The sequence below is a fragment of the Halyomorpha halys genome, unplaced genomic scaffold, assembly GCF_000696795.3.
Source record: "Halyomorpha halys isolate HHAL.00 unplaced genomic scaffold, Hhal_1.1 Scaffold251.1, whole genome shotgun sequence".
In the NCBI taxonomy this organism is placed as follows: domain Eukaryota; kingdom Metazoa; phylum Arthropoda; class Insecta; order Hemiptera; family Pentatomidae; genus Halyomorpha; species Halyomorpha halys.
The window spans coordinates 352,737-375,801 of NW_027106674.1; the positions used below are offsets into that span (position 1 = coordinate 352,737).

The 23,065-nt window shown below is 30.0% G+C and overlaps 1 protein-coding gene across 1 annotated transcript in view; it reads right to left on the reverse strand.

Moving 5' to 3' along the window:
- Positions 1-23,065, reverse strand: part of vg (vestigial) — a 197,200-nt gene that overhangs the window by 56,532 nt on the left and 117,603 nt on the right. Inside the window, exons 4-5 of the mRNA XM_014419813.2 lie at positions 10,781-10,958; positions 1,414-1,574 (exon numbers count right to left, since the gene is read on the reverse strand). Coding sequence (XP_014275299.1) covers positions 1,414-1,574; positions 10,781-10,958 — 339 coding nt within the window. The remainder of the gene's footprint in view (positions 1-1,413; positions 1,575-10,780; positions 10,959-23,065) is intronic.

Below are 23,065 nucleotides of genomic sequence, written 5' to 3' on the forward strand. Positions count from 1 at the left end.
GAAACAAGAAAGTAAAATTAAAATAAAAAATTATGAAAATAAAGAACGATGAGATGCAAAAAAGTAAATAAATAATAATGTTTAGAAGAGAAATCAGATGCATTCATGTCTTTCTTACTTATTGAGATGATATACTTTAAAACTTTTGTAGTTAGTTTTATGGTACTGGAACTTCTCCTACAATAACTGTTAACGATCCAACGTTTTGTTGGTTTATCTATTTTATACTTTTGATGTTTCTGATTTTTTTGTAAATATGTATATAAAAAGTAATTGTGCCTTTTTGTTAATTATTTTTAGTTCACTTGTATTAGTTCATTTTATTTTCTAAGAAGTTAGTCATTTTTTTTTTTTTTTATTTGTTTTGTTTCTACTTTATATTATTATAATATGTTATTATAAAACTAGCTGACCCGGCAATTCTTCGCTATTACTATATTTGATGAATATAGATTTAATGATCACAATTGATAGTTTGTGATAATATAAATTATTGTCTTTATATAAAATTAAACATTTACATATACTTTATTATTATGATTTGGTAACCTAAATTGAATCAATGTATGCGATGACATTCGTTTTTATCACCACAGGAAACCCTTAAGGAATCATTTAATAGGAAGATTTCTTAGGAGTGAAAATTAGTAGCTTTATGTTAGCAGTTGTGTCATCATTAATACTGGTCTGATCTAGGTGATTTTTTTTTTATTATTTAAGGCAATTCAATTAGCAATGCATTGTCATATGAAGAATAGTCACCGGAAGAAAATAAAATCCTTCATATAAATCAAGGCGAAAAATGGTATTTGGTAGTTTGATACGACACTAAAACGAATGTGAAATACTCTTTTCAAAGTTAAAAAACAATTTTTAACCTACTTTCCCCGAGCCACACTATATTTTTTCGTAAATATAGAGTAGCTTAATAGAATCAATAATGCTGTTTTATTATTCCTCGGAAAGAGATGGATCGATCGGTGTAATAGTGAAAAAAGCGCTTTCTGAGCTACAAAAACGCTTAATTTTGTTTATATGTTTTTTCTACTCGAGAATTCGGGGATTTCATCATTTTTAAATCTTCCAAAGGCGAAATAGAACATATAGAAAAAAAAAAACCAGTAAATCGGTCTACTAATAACCAAATCTATCGAGGACAAAGATACGAAAGCTCTCTTTTATATATCGAGAAATATTATATAATTATTGTTGTGCATTTATTTTTTTTTAATTCATTATTTTAAATTATAATTTGTGACATTTTATAACTTCATTTTTATCTTGAAAATTTTGAATTATACTCCAGTGCTCTTAGAGGCCTTAGGCCTGATTTTGACCCCTGTATTATTATTCTAAAGGGACAAGTCCCAGAATAAATAAAGAATATTCTTATTATATATTATAGATACATACCTGATATAGTGGGGTAGTAGGCGGAGGGGTCGAGGTGGTGGGCCGTGGGGTCGTGTAGCCTGTGCTGGGGGTGCCAGGCGGCGGCCTCCTTGTACTGGTGGGCGGGCAGCAGCAGGCCGGTCCCGTACTGCATGTTCGCCTGGTGGTACTCGTGAACTGCCCTAGCAAAGCCAAAGTACAACAGCTTAGTATCACAGATAGGCCACACATAACATGGAACTTGGTTATCATAATCACCGTAGAAGTTGGTTATCATGAAGTGATTTCGGTCTAATTTGTTAGCTTCATCATCTATTTTAATAAATAAAATTTTAAATACGAGAATATACAAAAATATATGATTTTTATTAAGATGTTGAGGTAAAAAATAAACTTCCTTTAGAATATTATCAATATTCATGTTTGTTTTTACAACGTTTCGGATTTCCCCATCCTCAAGTACTAATATTCCCATAATCATACAAATTAATTTAACAATTATTTATATATAAAATTAAAACGGTTTAATCTTTTTTAATTTTCAATTTTATTAATTCAAGTAATGGCAAAGTACAACATTAGTATCAGAGATAGAACACGTATAATAGGGAAATAGGTCTAACATATTTACGGTAGACTTTGTATAAATCTCAGCAATTAATGAATTACCGTAGTTAATCATGAAGTGATTTCGGTCTAATTGGTTTTAAATACGAGAATATACAAAAATATAATTTTTATTAAAATGTTCGGGTAAAAAATAAACTTCCTTTAGAATATTATCAATATTCATATTTGTTCTACAACGTTTGGAGTTTCCCCATCCTCAAGTACCAATATTCCAAAAATTAGAACATATAATTTAACAATTATCAACAGTTTTTTATGTATAAAATTAAAACCTTATAATATATTTTACCTCAATTTTTAAGTACAGCTATTTCTTTTTTTGTAATATAGTCATTAATTAATATGAGTATACCACTAGTGAAAGACATTAATTTAAATAATGTGGTTATAAAACAATAGACTATATGTGTATAGATAGATGACAAGATTTCAAAATGGAAATTGAAAAAATGACAAAATTGTTGATAACAATAACTTAATTGTTACAATTTTAGGATACAATAGTACATGAATATAATAGAAATATCCCGAAACGTACAAGCAAAAAATATAGAATCGTTTATATTCTAATTGGAAGTTTTCTTAACCTCACTAATGTAAAAAAAAACAAACACATTAATTAGAATTGATAACAAACCATTGTTTAAACAATACCCTTCACGACTGATACATTCATCTATCCCTTTAGGACAAATAAATATCAAGTTAGACTAGGCATTATCTCTTTGGATGTATCAATATGCCTGTGTGATGTTTGTCTATCTCCCTATTAATATGTTTATAATTAATAAATTTTGCAATTCAAGTTGAATATTATGGTTTTGAATTAGATAATTTTATTTTTAAATGTTTTTTCTGATTCTTTTTGGTCTCTACGTATATGGCTAGCATATTTATTATATCTGCACCATGTGTATTAAAGTTTGTTGTGTCTGTTTTCACCATTCTTGATATTTTTAGTTGTCTGATTTTCTTCTAAGATCCTTCTGCTTTTTGTGTTTTTGTCAATATATTATGAGAGAATTTTTAAAGTTAAATTATTGATTAAAGTTTAATTGTTGATAATTGTTAAATTAATAATACTCGAGGAAGGGGAAGCCCGAAACGTGGTACAAACAAATATTGACTATATTCTAAAGACAGTTTATTTTTCATCTCAACATCTTTATAAAAAGAACATGCAACTGCAAATTCCCTAAAATATTGATATGCATGTTACTCAAGCTTGCAGTTATATTTAGAATTTTTATTTTATTTAATTTTTTTTATTATTTTTTTTTTAGAAATTGAAATATTGGTAAGTATTTGACGCACAATGGATTAATGTTATTTTTTGAAGACTAGAATTGATAACGTAGCTTCTTTTCTACGTATACTGTTATGTGTAATCATAACGTTGTTCAAATTCTATCTGAACTAAGAGGCAAGCATCAGTTTTAACAATTAATTACATTCGGAATAAATAAATAAAATTAAAACAAGATACAAACAATGTCAAAAATTAAACAAATATATTTTAAAAAAATAAAAAAACAAATTAAGTTAAGAAAATCTTTTTTTATAAATTTTCATTCTCTTTGTATATGTCCCATTTTCTTCTTTGTTTTCTTGTCCCATCTTACATTGTTTGTGTCTTGTTTTCATCTTGCCCTAACGAAGGCAGTGGGGTGAAACGTTGGTTAACTATAAATAGTTTTCTTTTACTATTTTGATAACTTTATTGACCGCCACCCGAACTATCTTCTTACAAAATCTATTTCATACGGTCAACTATCTTCTTCTAATTGGAGAAGGTGGTCGGGGGGGGGGGGTGCGGTCAGCAAAGGTAAAACATAAAAAAATATTTATTTATGCCGAAGATTCGACCTGATTTTCAGGTCTTCATCAGGGCTATAAAAACAAAAAGACAACAATTTTTTATAGCCCTGATGAAGACCTGAAAATCAGGTCGAAACGTCGGCATAAATAAATATTTTTTTGTTTATTTATGTTGCTCCTTTGCTGACCGCACCCCCCGACCATCTTTTCCAATCAGTAATCGACGGTCAACTATATACACCACATTATCTTCTTCCAATATGGTTTACATTTTGTCTAAACCTTGAGTTATCGATAGTCGACAGTATGACTAAACGGCTCAGAAGATATTTTATCTTCTTAAAGATGTTAAAGAATAAAATATTTTCTATTAAACTAGTTTTTACGGAAATTATTACATGAAAATCCATTAATGGGCATGACCGACCGAAAGGTATCGCACTTCCTTCGAGCAATTTAAAAGACTATTGTAAATGTTTAATCTAAGAAGATCTTTCAGGAAACAATGGCCATGGAAGCAGGTGCACAGCCCTCCCCGAGAGCTAATTACCTCAAGCAATTCATGACACTCTCCAAATTGCTCATCAACATTTTGAATAGCTAATTTTATTAATTAACTGTCAAATTAATAAGGAATTCCGTAATTTAGCATTAGCTAATCTCACCGAAAGATATAGGAAGATACTACTAGGTGAAGAGAATGATTTTTCTTTTTATTCCTGGCAGCTGAAAATTATCATATTTCTTATATAAAAAAATTTAACATTTCCTTTTTAATAAAATAAATTTTTATATTCTAAGATATAATTTATGTATATAAATATAAACTGTTATATTTTAAGAATATTCATGAGTGTAAAAATAAATTACTTATATGTATACATATTTACATTGTATATTTTCTTTATTATTATTAACTGTCGTATATTAAATGATAAATGATTAGTTATTTCAACCCAATTTTGTATTACTTCAATGAAAAATATGTATAAATTATTATTATTGTTGTAAGGGAGACAGGCCATGAAGGTCTTAGTCCTCGCGCGATGAATTTCCTAATACTTTGCGCGTTTCTTGACGGGGTTATAATTACTATGAATAATTACCAGTCGAAATTTATGAGTCTGCAAACCTTGTTAGAGGAAACAAAAAATGGTGGCTGTTTAAAACACTAAAACAATTTTTGTTCGGCACTCCATATCTTTGAAACTACCTAACAGAAAACCTAACAGAACAGCATTTAAAGCAGAGAGAATTTTCTTTAAAATGAGCCTTATGAGAGCTATTTACGTTCAATAGTTGCCGAAATACAATTTTTTAAAAAGAACCATTTCATAACATATGTACTAAAAATCATTATTTAGTGATTTTACTTTCGGAAATCTATATCTTAGGGACCATAAGTCGTACAGATGTCCATTAGAAGTCAAATTAATGATAGCTTAGAAATACAAAACTAAATGTTATAGTTGTTTTAAATTTTTTTGTTTAAGATTTGTAAAGAAAGCATTTTTCGGAGATAAATATTCCATATAAAAAATAGAGTGGGCGAAATTGTCTACACAATGCGGAAGCTAAATTTCATTTATGCCTAGGACGTCACTAGAGAGCTCTTGTGAAAAACAAAAACAAAACTCTCTTCTAACGGTCTGTTTGTGCCCTACTGCCTATGTCATTTGCAATAAACTATTTTATAAATGTCAGCCATGTCAAACTGTCAGCTAGGTCAAAGCAAACAGTTAGAAGGGATATTTTTATTGGTTTTTCTCACAACCAAAAACTGGCTTTAGCGTCGTCGCAGGTTGGTCGCAAATGAATAATAAAATTATAATTTTCTACACCTTTTGTAGAAAATTTTGTATTATTTAATTTTTTATTGAATGTTTGTCTTCGAAAAATGCTTACTTTTTCAGTTATAAACAAAAAACAATTTGTTTTTTTCTATTTGCGGTATGACTGTCGACTAGAAAGAAAAAAACCTGGAATTCAGATTTAGCAATCAGAAAAAACATAAAGAATAGTTGAGTGTTTTTTTTTTTATATATACTGTATGTTTTTTTTTTCTAAAAAAAACCTATATTTTAATTTTCAATGCCTAGATGCGATAGTAGTGTAGCAGATTATGAGAAAATAAAAAGTAACATGGATATTTTGTGAGATATTTCGTCAACCTTAACTTTATTTAGAATTAATTTAAATAATTAATAAATTAATAGAAAACGTTGTAATTAATAAGAAAGTAGTGACACTTTTTAAGCGTGCTTATTTTTTCTTGCTTTTGTTTTCACAAAATTCAGCGATACTTAAGAAACATTTGTCAAAACAAATATTTCATAATAACACCCACATTTATCCCCTCCCAACCTTGATAAAAAACGTGGCATTATAAACTACATATTGCAAATCTCGCCTACGAGGAGATAAGTTTCGTCCATCGCGATAATAGAGTAATAAAAATCCATTTAGGAATGAATATAGGATAAAAACTCATTGCCGGTACGGTGAGAAATTTTTATTTACAAGAGCAATCTGAAATACACTGACCCACCCACAGCACTGGATGATATTGCAGTAAGGAGATGTTATTCATAGTATAAATTATAAAGTTTATAGTTAAAGTAAATGGCTTCATATAATTAATTAAACTGCAGAGCTATAAAGAATAATTAATAGAGGAAGTATAGCTAGCGTTCCTCCTATCGTTAAATGCAGTGGCAATCATAGTCTATCAGCTCTATCATTACTAAAATTTTATCAGAAGATTCTTGGGAAGACAATACGAAATAGCTGAGAGGGCAAGACTAAATATATAAATAGGACATTCCCAAACACCGCATGCCTTTTTCACGACAGAAATAGACGATTCGCCCTTTCGGAAGCCTTCTACAATAACATTTAAGGGTTTGAGGTATCGATACCTTCGCCAGAAGGGAAAAATATCCCCTGAAAGATATAAAAGATGTATTAATAACACATCCCGTCACCTACTTTAATAAAAATAAACATACAACTTTTTTTCTCTTCCCTTAGAGTGACAACTATGTTTGGAATGCAGCCATTGCCCCCTAAGTATTCAAACAGCAAATAGGAGAAATATTCGAAACTTTAATTTAGTCTTTATTTTGCTCATATAAGTAATCTCATTATTATAAAATATTGTATTTATGAGTATCATCAACTATCTTTACGAAAACGGTGCACCAATTTGTCCTTACAAAAACTAAATTATATTTTTATAAAAGTGAAATTGCTAGTTGAAAAATATAATAAAATCAACTTAAACATTTTCACATGCGAAAGAACCAAACAAGTTAGACTAATACAATATTTTTTTCCAAAAGGCTTTTTCTAGTGTAAGCAAATTAACGAAGATAAAAAACTATACCGCTAATACTCATGAACGGTCAGGAATTTAGTAATCTAAGAAAGTACTGTTTCTTGCACAGCGGTTGTATAATAACTCTCAACTTTAATTATGTTCAAAAATTTATAGAAAATTGAAAAGTTATGGGATGATAACAGTATACTATAGAAATAAATGTTACGGTTTGCATTTTTTTTTCAATTAAATGAGCCATTAAAATGAAGAAACTTTCAATCAAGTCAGTTTTTAGTGACTGGTCCTTTTATTTTTTTTCATAAATTTCGGCTATATTTAAGTTAAACAGATGAACATGACCATGCACTCGCCATGTATGAAACGTGTGTACAATCCAAATTCAACGCCGATGAAATTCTAAGGGATTGCTAGTTAAGGTTTATAAATATTTACAGGAATGTTTTTAACTTCAAATATTCCTCTCAACATTCTATATCAGGTTCTAACCTATTTCGGCAAGGCCAGCTTCTACCGCAAAACTTATTCTCACTTGGTGAAGACAAACTTACCATAAGCCTTCAAGATCTCCCGAAGTTACAAACCTGAGCCACTCCCCTGAGTTAATCAAGGTGGGAGAGATTCATCGGGACAGCCGAGAAATAAATATTAACTGACACAGGTGGGAATCGAACCCACAACGTTCCGAACCTGGCGCTCTAGTACCTACGCCCAAACCCGCACGGCCGTCATGTCCCTAATAGTAACGATATTATTTTTATAAAATATTTTATGAGAACATATTTTCTTAGGGTTTGCTTATTTTATTTATTGAACTGATTGCGGAAGGTTGCTTGAAACTTAGGTAGAGTTAGGACTGTGTAAATAAATATTTATAAGTAGTTATTGAATGTTTTGTGTTCAATAATATTTAAAACATACAAAAATTGGGTAATTTACTTATGTTGAAGTTATTATTACAATGAATAAATAAATTTTTATAAAAACACGGTTCTAAGATTGTTGTGCCATTAATTTATGTGACAGTACCTTAAATCAAATAAAAATAAAACATTCTGGTTCCTAATATCTGTGATGCCAAATTTTAAGGTTATTTTTTCATTTTTTTTAAGAGTAAAAACAAGATAAGAATATCAATAGATTTTTATCAAAATTGAAATTATTATCCCATGATTTTAAGGTAAAATTAATTCCTCTAAAAAACTCAGCGTATCTTAACATACATATCTTTTACTTTTAAAACAATGTAAAATAAAATGTGCTACCTTCCCATTCATGGGCTATTTATTTGTAAAGTTAAGAAACTATATTAATCTTTTGTGATTCGTTTCTCTAACTAATCCCAGCATTTAGTAACGAACAGAAATTTTATTGTGGCTCATGAGTAACTTTGTTACATAATAAATAAAAAAGTTTTCTTCAAATTGAACCATAACCGATTGAGCCATATTGAATTCGATCAATTTCACTAAAATCAATCAAGACTTTAAGAATAATATAATTTTTATTTCGCACAAGACATACAATCTGGTATTTTTGTATTGAATATATGTATTCGTATATAATATACATTTAGAGAACTGACTCGGTCATGGGAGCTAATCGATTCAGGAGGCATAATGATGACGCGGCCACCTTCATCATGTCTGCTATATGAATGATGGCTTCAGCCCCATTTTGTTTCTCTCTTGTGATATAAATTTACTATTACACTTAACATGATCTTATGTTGTTTATTGCTATTCGTCCAGTTTTAGCAGCAACAAATAAAATATTTATGATTGAAATCGCACGACATTAAAATTCTCTATGCTTTTAATAAAATATTGACATACATGTTATTATTGTATTAAAAAAAAAAAACAGGAATATTACCTTCTAAAACTCTCAAGAACCTTTAAATTTAGATATTAGATGGTGAAGTAATTCCAATCTGCATGGTTAACTTTATGATCTATTTTTTTACATACAAGAAATCGTATAAAATACCATAGGGAAAAATAACCAATTTCACATTTTTTTCAAAATCGACTTATTGAAAGAAAACTATATATAAAGAAAATATAATATTCCTATTAGGTCAAACATGGATATAAACGGTTTAAGACCTCTTAAAAATGGGTTCGAAAAATTCATATAAGAGGAAGTAAATGGGTATAAATTTATTTTATTTTTACTTGAATAGAAATAGAATTGATTACGAATTATTCAACAGTTACGTAGTATTTAAATACAAGAAGTAATTCATAACAATTTACTGATTTTAATTAGTAATTGATTACTATTGAGATATATAAAAAAGAAGAACTAAGAGTAACACCTGAAGAAGAAGCTACACTTCTGACAAATATAGACAAACAAAATATCAAGAAAATTAGATTTTTCTCTAGAAAGATTCAGGTTAGAATTTAGTATAGTGTAACTCAGAATAAATTTTTTTTCGTGTACATGAATTTTATTTTTTTTTTTTTTCATTTCCAGACACGATTGTGTATTATTATTATTTTCTTGTTGAATTGACTTTAATTTTTAAGCTTTATAAGTTAAAGTTAACAATTTAATTTTTTACTAATAAAAATATTATACATATTACACACGTCTTGCTCCAACTTATTAAACCCTCTAATCACAGAAATATAAAATTACACTAAAACTTCAACCCGTAAATATAAACACAACAAAATATATTAATGTAAACATAAATCAATTGTATATATATTTCATAATACTCAATGATATGATATTTTATTCCATTCCTGTTACGTATTTTATTTTATACCGCACCCCCAACCATCTTCTCCTCGTTCATCATCCACAGTCAACTATCTCTCATAATTATTTTATTTTAATTCAGTAATTTTTTTTCTCCCTTCGGTTCATTTTACCAAAATGTAAAATAGAATAATTATGAAAACGTAATTATTATCAACATAATTGTATTGCATAAGGAGTTATCCCAAAATATTACAGTAAATATTGCACATTATATATTTATACAATAAAGAAAACATGAATAAATTGTTTTTTCACTAGTTATGTTCACTTTTATCTATAGACAGCCATCGTATAATAAATAATAAATTGTTTTTTGCAAAAAAATAAGAAAAAAAGGATGTTTATTTTGCGTACTTGACGTTTAGAACTGATGGTGAGCGGGCGAGCTGAGAACTGTAAATTTGTTAAAATATCCTATTCATAGTAATTATTACTGTTCTAAATAGATTACAGCTCTTGACCTCTGCTCTTTTAAGAAATGGACTAATCCTTCGTGGGTCCTTTAGGGTGGAGATCGAAGCCTCACCTACCAGGAGCTTTGATATATGAATGTGATAAAGATGACAAGGAAGCATAGATTATGTATTATAGATGTTGATTTTCAATTCACCGTTGATGTAATCATTTGGCAAGTGAAATAAACCTTTACTTATTTAATAATAAGCAATATTTTTTAATATTGACGGTGCGAAATCATCACACACATCGAAAATTTCTGTCATTGCCAAAAAATCTATGTTTAGATGATTAACTCAATCAATAAACAATTTTCGCATTCAATAAACATCATGGTATAACGTGAAATATTAATAAAATGTAAAGAGGTACCTGTGGTGATGGTATTGTTGATAATGCGAGTGCCAGGGCTCACTCGAGGTGGGGCAGTGGTACATGGCAGGTTCTGTTCCGTGGTACCCGCTGTCCAGGCCGCTCGTACTGCTGGAACTGGAACTGTTACTGTTCCAAAACGAAGGGGGGAAGTTACGGGACGTCATCGGCGACCAATCTAAATCCATAAACAAATATACTTAATTTAGACACAAAAATGTAAAAAAATGTTTTTGTTTATCAACATAAATTTCTTATTTAATGAATATAGCTCTGAGGTTTATAACAAATAAATAAATAATTTATGAAATAAACACCTCATTTAAAACTAGATGTTACAAAAGGTAATAAACAAATTTACAGAGACAATAATATTTATTTTTAATATGTTTCAAGAACTGTATGGTTTGCGCTCTTCAACAACATATTTGCTTATTTTGACTTGACTTCAACCAGATTCAGTAATAGTTTTGCCACTGATTTATCCATAAGCCCTTGAGAAAATTTTATTGTAGACTTAAATAAAGAAATAGCTACCAACGTCGAACATACGCAACTACTTTTCTAAACAGGGGCTAGAGTCGTTTGAAAATGGTTATATTTATCAGTAAAAAAAGTCTTAAATCATATTGGGTATTCAATAATGGAAGTACAAATTATTTAAACCATTTCTATCCTGATAAAATGCAGTAAAACAGGGGTATAGACATAGATGAGTAGCCATAGTTAGAAAAAAATATAAAAACTGCAGGATTAGTAGGATATAAATTTATGGAAGGGTATCATGGGATCATAATTTATATTTTAAATTTTATGAAAAATATTGGAAGGAATTAAAATAATATTAAAAAAGTATGCTATGCATATAAAAATATGCTATGTGCCCAATAAAACATTAGTGTTGTAACTAAAAATAGTGGTGAAGTTCAGTTTGCTATGCATTTTTGATGCTTTTGTTGATATACAGGGGGTTAACCTGTAGTTAGCCAACCTATTCTAACCAGTCTGGAAAGGAAGAGTTTTCATTCCATGGGCTTGCCATGAAATAAAAGTTAATTCATCCAGGCCGGAATACAATCGGCCCCACTACAATTACGAGGTCGCTAAGATGGTGCCTTACCTCTCTCGGCTACAACGGTCATTCTTCCTTATTACCATACACCTACTCTGGATTTGTATACATAGCATTATATTGAAACGCTTTCATCTGACTATATCCTACCCAAAGATATACATTTTATTTTTTAATTAATATACGCTCAAAACACCTACAGCAGTTAATAAATTATAAATTAAAAATATTTAATGTTCGTCCAAGAAAGAACGCATGCATAGCTAAAATAAATAATGCTGATTACAGACACAAAACCCGAATTTGGTTAATACCGGTTCACTAGAATGTCTGTAAGAAAAGTGTTTAGGAACTGTTGCTAACAAATGAATACAATTTTACGCTTATATATTGATACTGAAAACACGCAAAGTAAGAAAGATTCAGATCTAAGCAAAACGGTCATGAACTTATAAATGTATCTATTTATCGGGAGCCATGCAAATGGGATTTTATATCAATAAGATGGAAATGATTACACAACACTTGATACAGTTTCCTAAGAGCATTATATTCCAGCTGCTGAGATACATCAGTATTCTCCTCTGTAAGACCAACATACATACGAGCGGATAATCTAGATCGAGTTTACGATTCTGCCAAAGCGCAGAGTTACCGAGATGAAAATCAGCGAATGACATCCTGAAGAGCTGTCATTCACTGCTCAAAGCCACTAACTCAAAGCCAGATACATATATCAGGCCTGATCGCTTTCCTGATATTCTCCAAGACATCCTTAACATATGACCTTTTCTTATTAAAACGTTGGGGTCGCTGCTATCTACCCGGGATCGGATCCTTAGAAAAAGAGCTATCAGATATCCAGGGACGTCCACAAATCTAGATTCAGGTACCCAAGAATCCTGTGAGTCCGTCCGCTAGGTTGCCGCGTTTCAGTAAGACGTCATGGGGTTATATATATAAGATATTGCAAAGAAGGTGGTTGCTCATGTTCTTTTTAAGCTAGCCAATAATGTTTAAAAAAAGCTTATAAAAAAATATTGATTTTCCAAATCTCTAATATTAAATATGAAATAGTTCATTGCTACTGTTTCATTATCTGTAGGAAGTATCCTACCAAGAATTGCTACAATTTTATGAAATATTACTACACATACTGTCCATTAAGATGGAACGACGAGTGAAAGAATTATAATGATCCTGGATTAAGTATATGATGCTGGAATATCTGAAATCATCGTTAACGGCCATTTTATAAATATACTACTGTCTATAATAACCTATATAGATGCGCTAAATATTTTCGAATCGAAACCGTACTTTACCACGGCAGCGTTGGGCAGGCATCATTCAATTACATGATAATAAAAAACAAAAGATTACCGTTAAATAGTCCAAAATATCAAACATTAGTGAAGCATTACACGGACATAATTGTATCTTACAATTACAATTATTATAATTGTGTAAAAGTAATCATAATTACTGTAATTATAATTGAGATTCTCAGTTACAATTACTTCTTGGTGATAAGTAACTGCATTTAGAATTACATATAACTTACATGTTAATTCAGTTTATTTAAACATATTTCTTATTACTGTCATCGTTATTTTTTCCCTACAATTCCAAGCAATAGTTACAAGTAATAGTAATTATTATTACAAATACTTAACACCATAACGATAAAAATCTCTTTTACAATGGCTCCAGAATATGAAAATAATATCTAGTTTAAGATTACACGGAAGTGAACAGGTAAAATAACGTTTTAAGGTTAATCTATATACTTTTGAAGATGTTGATTTCAATTATGAATGTATGATTGCGGGCTTGGGTATCGATTAATTTATTTTTCAGGATTCCTTCTCATGTGAAACATGTTCATATAAACTGAATTAACCTATAGGTTAAATTAAATATACTTGTAATTGTAATTACAATTATTTGTAATTATACTTCTTCTCTGATGACAGTTACAGAAACAGTTTGTTGTTATTGCAATGACATGTATTGTAGCAGTCCTCTTGGACTATCAGATTTTGCGTGATATTTTACAGTACCTATCTCAACTGTGAAAACCACAGACGGTCTTTACATTGAACTTCCATGCCAAGATTATGACCTGTATATCATTTGGTTTTTGAAACTTTTTTTTGCTAATTTCTTTAATTTTCCATTATTAGATTCAGTTTTACTTTTTATTGATTCAGTTTATATATATATATATTATTTATTGATAGATATTACAATCTGCCACATAGTTGTGGACAATGATCACATTCATACTAGAATAAGAATAAAAATAAATGAAGAAATAAGCACATAAAAATAGATAAAATCTCTCTCAGTTCACATTACTTCAATCATTGAAATTAAGTTCCTAGATTCAATTTTTTCTCATCCACCAATAATTCAAGCAGATAACTTGAAAATAAGGCCACTAACGCAGTGATATCTCACTCTTGTCACTACTCCCACGAATGGAAACTGTCACCGTGGAGACGGGCCTAAACTCAAGATGGTTGTATGTGTGTTCAGTAAAATAACACAGAGTAAGGTATAACTGTTTTAGTACCTGTCTTCATCATTAGGGACTGTGGAGATACATCTAATTATTTCATATTTTAGCGTAAAAAAAATTGGGGTCGGGCCATAAGTTATTTCCGTTTTTTTACCAGACAGTTATTTAGCTCTCATTAAATGACAAAATTATATTAATTCATTATGTATTCACCGCTATTATCTATAGCCTTCTTCCCAGGCAGTTTATCAATTCCTGGTTGTGAGTAGTTGGTTTGGACTGGAAGCCTGCCTGATTTACTCTTCAGAATTGAAGTTTTTTCCATTTAAAAAACCTCCATTTCAGAGGTTAAAAAACGTCTAATCTACAAAACATTAAATGAAGCATCGTCTATATAGTGAAAACAAAAACTTGTTATCGTAACTCATAGCGGGTAGATACAAACAATAGATTCTACTTAGCGCAAGTTACTTATGACGCGATCTAATATAAGTATATTTTACGTATACTACTTAACTTTTGTGTATTTCTCTCTACAATCCTCCTTTATTAACTCTCCTATTTCCTTTAACTCATACATAGTCGTTCTTAGATTCTTATAAATATTAAAACTGTGTTTCTCTTTAACACATATTTTATTTCCTGACGCCACCTCAACCTTCCTCTGTTGGCTTTCTATTCCACTTCTAAAATTACAACTTTAATATGTTTTCATACTTCGATATATCTTTGTTTATTTGAATTGCACTAATAATTGTAAAATTTAGTTCAATAGAGATTAGATAACTACAATTTATTATAGGTTAGATACAATTTTCAATAATAAATCTTAAAAAATTTTCAGAAACTATATTTTCTGTTATAATCATAAAATTACAACACATCGATAAAGTCCATAACAATCTTAATTTTTTTCCGAAACTAATCTGAACCTGAATTCAATAAGAGTTTAGGATAAAAAACTTGTGATGCAGAATTAAAAATAAATCAGTATAATTGCTTATTGATGTACCTTCATGGACATAGTCAAGAGGAATGAAGGTTTGTTAAAACAGAATTAAAAATAGAATGATCTTAAAATATTTTATATTGTTGAGTAACAATTATCTTCTTACACCTACCTTATTATACTCTAACTTAGCCTATACTATCAGCTGGTGAATAGTTACGACTTTAATTTTTGTCCGGCAAATTGATAAGTACTGTTAAAATGGATATGTGGTGTTACATGGAGGTGAAAAAAAAGGCAGTTATTTCATTCCAATTTTTTATTACTTCAATAAAACTTTATATACTATATATAATTTTTCTTTCGTCCTTCCATATCTTTAAAATTACCAACAACACTAGAAAACCTTATAGAATATCATTTAAAGAAGAGTAAATTTGCTAAGATATGAGCCCTAATAGTGCTATTTACGTACAATAGTTCCCAAGACATAGGCTTTTTAAAAAGCAAGATTTCATAAAAAAAAATACCCTGAAAAATCAGAAGTGAATTAATTTTGAGAAATATATCTCAAAAACCATTCTACCAACAAATGTCTATTAACACTCATATTCAAGCTAATGTAATGCACTACAAAGTAGTTTATCTTCGTAGGAGTAGTAGTTTTCATGATATTCTACCAAAACTTATCACGTATCTTCGTAGAGGCAATAGTTTTTATAATATTCGTATATGAATATGAATTTCGTAAATAAAATTTTGTCTAAACAATTTTTTTCAGCTAAAAGATAACCATAGAGCATAGGATATCTAGTTTTCTTCAATATTATTTGATCATAAAAACATTTATTTTTTAACAATTTTTTTCTATCATAAAACTACTTCTGCGAATATAAGACTATCTTATAGCACATTAAATTGGATTTAATTTGAGTGATGGGAGACATCTGTACTTCACATAGTTCCTGAGATATGTTTTTTTTTTTTTTTTTTTTTAATCAAAGATATTATCCGAACAACTAGAAATTAACAATTTGTGAATTATACATAGTTTTAATTAAAGTAATAAAAAATAACTGCCTTTTTTTCACCCCGTCTCTTATAGTATTATTGTAACATGTACACATTACCTACAATAATTGGATCTCAACAGTGAATAGCAACCATATGGTTGAATACTTAGAAAAGATGGTGCCAATCTCATCGGACTGCAATAAATGGAGAAATGAAAAACCGACCAACTTGTGAAAATTCAAAATTTTTTCTTCTTACCAACATCACTCAATAGATAACTATTTCTTTTCATTTATTTTTAATCAAGAGCTTTATTAATAAATATAAGCTATAATTTATAAAAAAAAAAAAGAACTCGGCATCATTTATTATATACCTGCCTAAATGTTTTTATCATTTGTATGTATGATCAATAAAATTATTGAATAAATACATTTTTCAGAAATCCCTTGTCATTTCGTCCTCTCTGTTCCTCTATGACGGCAGGCCTTGTAAGAAATCATACATTATCCACAGACCTCTGGTTATATAATCAGAACAGACCTATCTCCAGGCAGTCAGTATACGCTCCAGCAGGTCAGTTGGGTAACTAGTCCTTTTGCACAAGAGCAATTAAGTACATTCTGAGCGACGCGGAGCTAGATCACAGCTAGCTCTGAAAACAGATGTCGCCGGATGCCTTGGGCCGTTATGGATCATCTCCTCGCGACATACCTGGCAGCCGGTCTGAGGAGACGCTCAGATATTTTGCTAGGTTTCTCCTTGTTTGTTAAATAGATGCTGTAAGTTGCGTAACAGCTTAACTTCATCGAAAAAAAAATTGTGTGTTACTCAAAAGAGTAAAATATTCCAAAAGCAATTATAAGTATTTATTACAAAAATAATAATAACTGTAATTATATTTTAAACAACAACAATATTGTACTAAACACTGAAATAATTTTTTATGTACTAGAACTATACATGTAACAGTGAAATTCTATCAGTTGAATTAAAATTTCTATCATTAACTTCGTTTAATAAAGTTATAATTCCTCTTTATAACTGTATGTATATGTTGTGGTATTTCTTGTGATATATTTAAAAATCTACGTGTGAATTTCACACTAAATTCATGAAAGGATTTATTAGTTACTTTTTAGCCCATCGCTATTTCATAACAAATCTTTAAACATTTATATAATAATGTGAATCCCTTCGACCCATGGGTTTAAGTACCTTGTAGGGTTGCGGTAAGGAAGCACTGTTTTTAGAAAAACGGTCAGAAAAGGAGGTGCTTCTGCAAGATCACGCTCCATCGCCATTTTTTTTTTCCTAATTAAGGGTACCCACTTTATGAGGCTGGGAGGACCTAAGGAAGGCACCATAACCCAAATGGTTAACTCACTGCTACAATGTAACAGAAAATAATTATCTGCCTAGCCGGATTTAGTAGCATTGTGCCTTACCTCAGTGTTACCGCGATTCGCTTAAACATTTAAGAAATCAAAATTTATAAAGTAATACAAATTTCCTAATGAGATTTTAATTAAGATTTATGTTATATTATAAATTATAACATTGTTCACTTCATAAATTGTTTTTACAACGTTGCATATACGACAATGCTTCATGTCAAAGCATGACAATAAATCATATATTTGGGAAATTTCAAATTTCTAATTACATGGGAAAAATATAAAAATTTTTTAATTATGGCTAATTTCAAGATAAAGGTAATTAAACATTTAATAAAGAATGATAAAATTGATATTCAATTTGGACCGCAACCCAGGAAATTAATCTAAATTAGTATTATAAGTCCAAGGATGGATAGTTGAGGAAGTGAATATTAGGTTACATCTACGAACTCTCCATAATTTATAAATTAAACTAATTAAAGAGCTCTAGATCAAAATTCATTTCGTCTATTTTCCAAAAAAAAAATTTATCTTTTTTAGCTCGTTTTGCCCCTAACGACGTTAATCTCTGGATACGCTCCTGACTTCCGATGAATCATGTTTTTATCTGTAACAAAATGAAATTAGGCAGAAACTGAGAAAATGTAACTTGATTGAACTCATTTATATTTGGCAAATGATTTCTATTTACTTTCCCCATTATAATCGACCATAACATTTGATAAACTCATGTTTACAAAAAGAGGCACGAAAAATGTTTATAAAAATATTTCATTTTCTTGTCGTCATAGAATCAGGAACAAACTCTGTAGTAATCACCATTATGAAACGCATGATGCAATAGAAAAATGGAATGTCGCAAATGAATAGAGTAATTTTTTATTTTAAGAACAATATTTATATTCGGAGATATATACTGTAACAATCATTCTTGTATTAATATAAACAGTCTTTTCTATGAGATGATACTTAAAACGAAAATAATTGTGGGAAACCATTGCAATCTCGCCTGAAGCAGGGTGCTTGGTCACGTTAGTTAATGCACTTCACCAATCGAAGTACTTTATCAATCCAGATTAGAAAAAAAATTAAGTAAAATAATGAATTTGAGTTCTAGTCGAATGCATACATGTTCTCGGGACCTTTTCAGAGGCCAATCTTAACCACCTAATAGACATTAACCAGATTTGTGCGAATGTTTGCAAACACGAATTCTTTCGAAAGGAATTTATATAACCCAAAAAAGCTTAATTGACAGCTTTAATAAGTCTTTCTTGATTCACTAGATATTTGAGTAGCTTTTAAAATCAATTTGACGTATCTGATAACGTAAACCTCTATCTAATAATGTATTTAAACATAAATCTTAGTTTATTTCCAGCATAAAGATTCCTTTATACTGGCGTATATTCATTATTAAAAAATCATAGGGAAATTTTTTTGGGTAACTATATTTATAGGTATACAGATAAATAATCGTATTAAAATATTTAAGGTTTTTACAAGCATCCGCTTTTGCAGTATTTTCAAGAAATCTACAGGAGTGATAGTCTTACAAGCATTATATTTAATTTACTTAAAGACCGCATAACCCAGCACAAATATTCTATATCCTCCCGTAATTTCATGGCTTCTAAATTATCTGAACATAACTTAATATTGAAACACACTTTTGATTTTGACAATACCACCATACTAGCTTCTGTCCTAACCACGACAAACGAATAATATCCGAAAGTATTTTTATACAATTAGAAGCTTCCCCAGTCAATCACAAAACAGATAAACAAAACCTAACCCTAGCCTATTCCCAAATAGTTAACTTATTAAAGCACCCATAATTCATTTTCTTTTATCAATCATTATCTATTTTCAATTTTATTGTTTATATAAAAATATGTTTTATTCTTATTAAATTGAATTCATAATTTTTGACCTTTGGGCTCCGTATTTTTACATATCACTGGTTTTATGTTTTCCTTTTAAACTATAACTTGACCTTTTTATCATTGATATTTCATATCGACTGTTGTGTCATAACGGTCTTTCTTGACAGTTACATTTCTAACCGCAGTCTAGTAGCTCACTCTAGCGGAATTTTCAAATAAACTCTTACATCAATCAGTTGCAAGCCTACCTTCTACGCCACAACGTAAGTCTCCCTTATATTTCATCTGTCACTATTTTCAATTTACTACCATACAATGCCATGAATATCAATCAATTAAAATTTTGTACTATTCAATTATCAGTTATCAATTTTTTGTCATTTATGATTTAATTCAATATTTTGTACAATTCTAAATTAGTTTGTATACTATTCCTTTTCAATTGTATGTTACTCTAAATGTTGTTGTTATCTCTTTTGTTCTATAGCCCTGATGAAGACCTGAAACTCAGGTCGAAACGTCGGCATAAAATAAATAAATATGGTTTTGTTTATTTATGTTGTTCTTTGCTGACCGCACCTCCGACAAACTTCTCCAATAATTATATTTAATTCTTTTCTAACTGATCTTTATATTTTTTCTAACTGTACTTTTTTTTTCGCCGATAAATAAGCCCTAAGTATCTTTATATAAACAAAGTGGTGTATATAAAAAGTGGATACTGTTGTACAAAAGAACGTGCTATTTATGTTCAAAAGAACATAAATTTAGCTCAATTTATTACTTTTGGGGGGGAGAGGGGGTTTATGCTTACAATAAAGTTATTCAATCCAAGCAATCTGCATTTGACTGATTTGAATTGTAAATCTTGCATTTGACAGGAATGGATAAAAAAAAAAGGGCAAAAATCCAAGCTAATTAACGTTAAATTAACGAAAAAAGTGAAAATAAATAAAAAATAGGATAAAAATGGATTTCATCAATTGTATGTAAACTTCCCGTCAAAAGTATCACAACACTTTGAAATATTGAACTCTCCATTTGATCTCCAATTAAATATTAAAATAAAAAAATTTCATGGTAAAGAAAAGTTTCTGAGTTCTATAATAAACATTTTTCCAATTATATATTTTTTTCTTCCAATAAACAAAAAAGTTAGAAAACTTACCTTTTAAAATTTTCCTTTTTTACAAATTTTACTTTTAAGTTACAATTTAAATTTTTAATTTACATTTAATAAGGCGTATCCCCCCCTACCCCCGGCTTCAATAACTGCTTCCATTCCTCTTGGCATACTTATAAAAAAATTTTGAAGAAAATCTTGGGTCTATTGTCCCACTCCTCCACTACAGGACAGGCATTATGATACATGAGCAACGATTCAGAGCCTATGAACGGCATAGAAGGCACTCATTGATCTTGAAGAATCATTGCTACAAACTTTAGAGCATTCAAGGCAACTCCATGGATTTCCATCAACTCGGTACCTGCCGCCCCAGAACATGATAGAACACCCCCAAATGGCTCAGTTTTTAATATGCTGCACTGACTATACCGTTCGCCAGGCCTTCTTCAAACAATTTCACAGCCATCAGGTCTGTCAAGGTGATGATCTCATCTCATCAGTGAATAAAACCTTTTTCCACTCCTCCACAGTCCAGCAGGTGTTCCGTTGCAAACCTCAATCTCTTTGCTTGGTGAGAAGGGACGCCTTGGTCACCTCTCCCTGTACCTTTTTATGGTCCTTGAAACGGAAGAATTGTGAATCTCAAAACGATTAGTGATGTAACGAATGATTCGAACAGTAGCTTAAAGATTTCTTTGTGAATAGAATTAATTGTTATAACTAGACTAAAGAGAAAAGAGAGAACAAACTTGAGGCAAACGAATGATAAACATGGACTGAAAGGAAATTTTTAATGAATAAACAGAAATTCCATCGTTGGTTGGTAAACAGTGAACAACAGTGATGTGTCTCTCTTTTAATAAATTATGTCTCACATTTAGTAAATAATATTACTATAAATAAAAACAAAGTATGGATTAAGGTCCAAATCAAGAAATATGGTAAATATATAGGTCCAATTCGAGAACTATGGGTGTTGTAATACTTTGACAAACCAAAACTAGACACTAACTTGCCAAAGGGCGCATACGATACTCCTGCCTGCCTTTCGTTTACAAAGTTCACCCGGTTTTTATTGTTGGTAAATTTATTTACGGGAACAGCCGCCTCTCCCTGGATGTTTTTTGGATTTAGTACTTTTCTTATCAGTGGTTATGCGCTATCGAGAGGGACATGTTTCTTCCCTACTCTTTGAAGTATCAGGTACCTACTTTATAGAGAATCGAAGAGCCCCAGAAGAGTCGACCAAGTGCTGACATAAGAGATTAAAGAAATTATTTATTCCAACCAGAACGATTAGGCTCTTGTACTAATTGTTTCACACCAAAGAATGTAGGTTTTTTTTTCTGTTTGTCATCGTGATCATGATCGTAAGTAAAAATGCCTATGAAAATAAATATGACGGTTAACGTTCATGATGATTCAGGTAAACTGTCCTTGCTGGATTAATTCAATGTTTTTCAATAAAAACATGAATATATTATCTAACGTAAGTCTGAAACTTAAAACCCATCGAAAAGTAAAAACCCAAGAGCCGATAAGAAGGAATAAAGGAGAGATGATATAAATAAGAGGGACGACAGCTAGATCCATCGTAGATATTTGTCCCCTAATTAAATGTTTATGTAAGGGCAGCCATTCCCACATAATTCTGTCAGGGGACTATCTCAGCTCATCTACGGTACCTGCGGTAGCCCTTCACCCTAATGGCCTTGTTTCTGCTCTGTCGGGGGTCTATTGTTTTATTGATAGTTGCAATATGGAGTTCATATCGGCATCTATGATATTTCATATGGGATTCGTATGGTATTTGACAAATAATTAACCTGGAGTAAATTCTTTCCTACTCCAATCGACGTATATTTTAAATAAAGACTTTTTTAGTACCTTTTTGACTACTAAAAATACAATACAACATTAAAAATACTAATATTTAAATATATAATATTTATTAAATATGAAATATTAATATTAAAAATACAAGATAAGTGCAATTAGCCACTTACAGAAACAGAATCACTAGTACTTCCGAATATTATTTTGCTTTAACTTTGGAACTTGGTACATTTAGCTTGTGCTTGTAACATTATACAATGTGAACATTCTCACAGTTTCAGTGTTATTATGCTTTAATCATTTGTGATAATGATGTCACTTTTGCCTCCAATATTGAAATTGTCTACTGTATTAAGATAATTTTTTTTTATTTTGCAAAATTAAATTCTGTCATATTTTTAGGAAATGGTAAAATGGATGATATAGCTCATCGACGCCATATTTAAAATACATAAACTGAATGATAAGAAAGAGA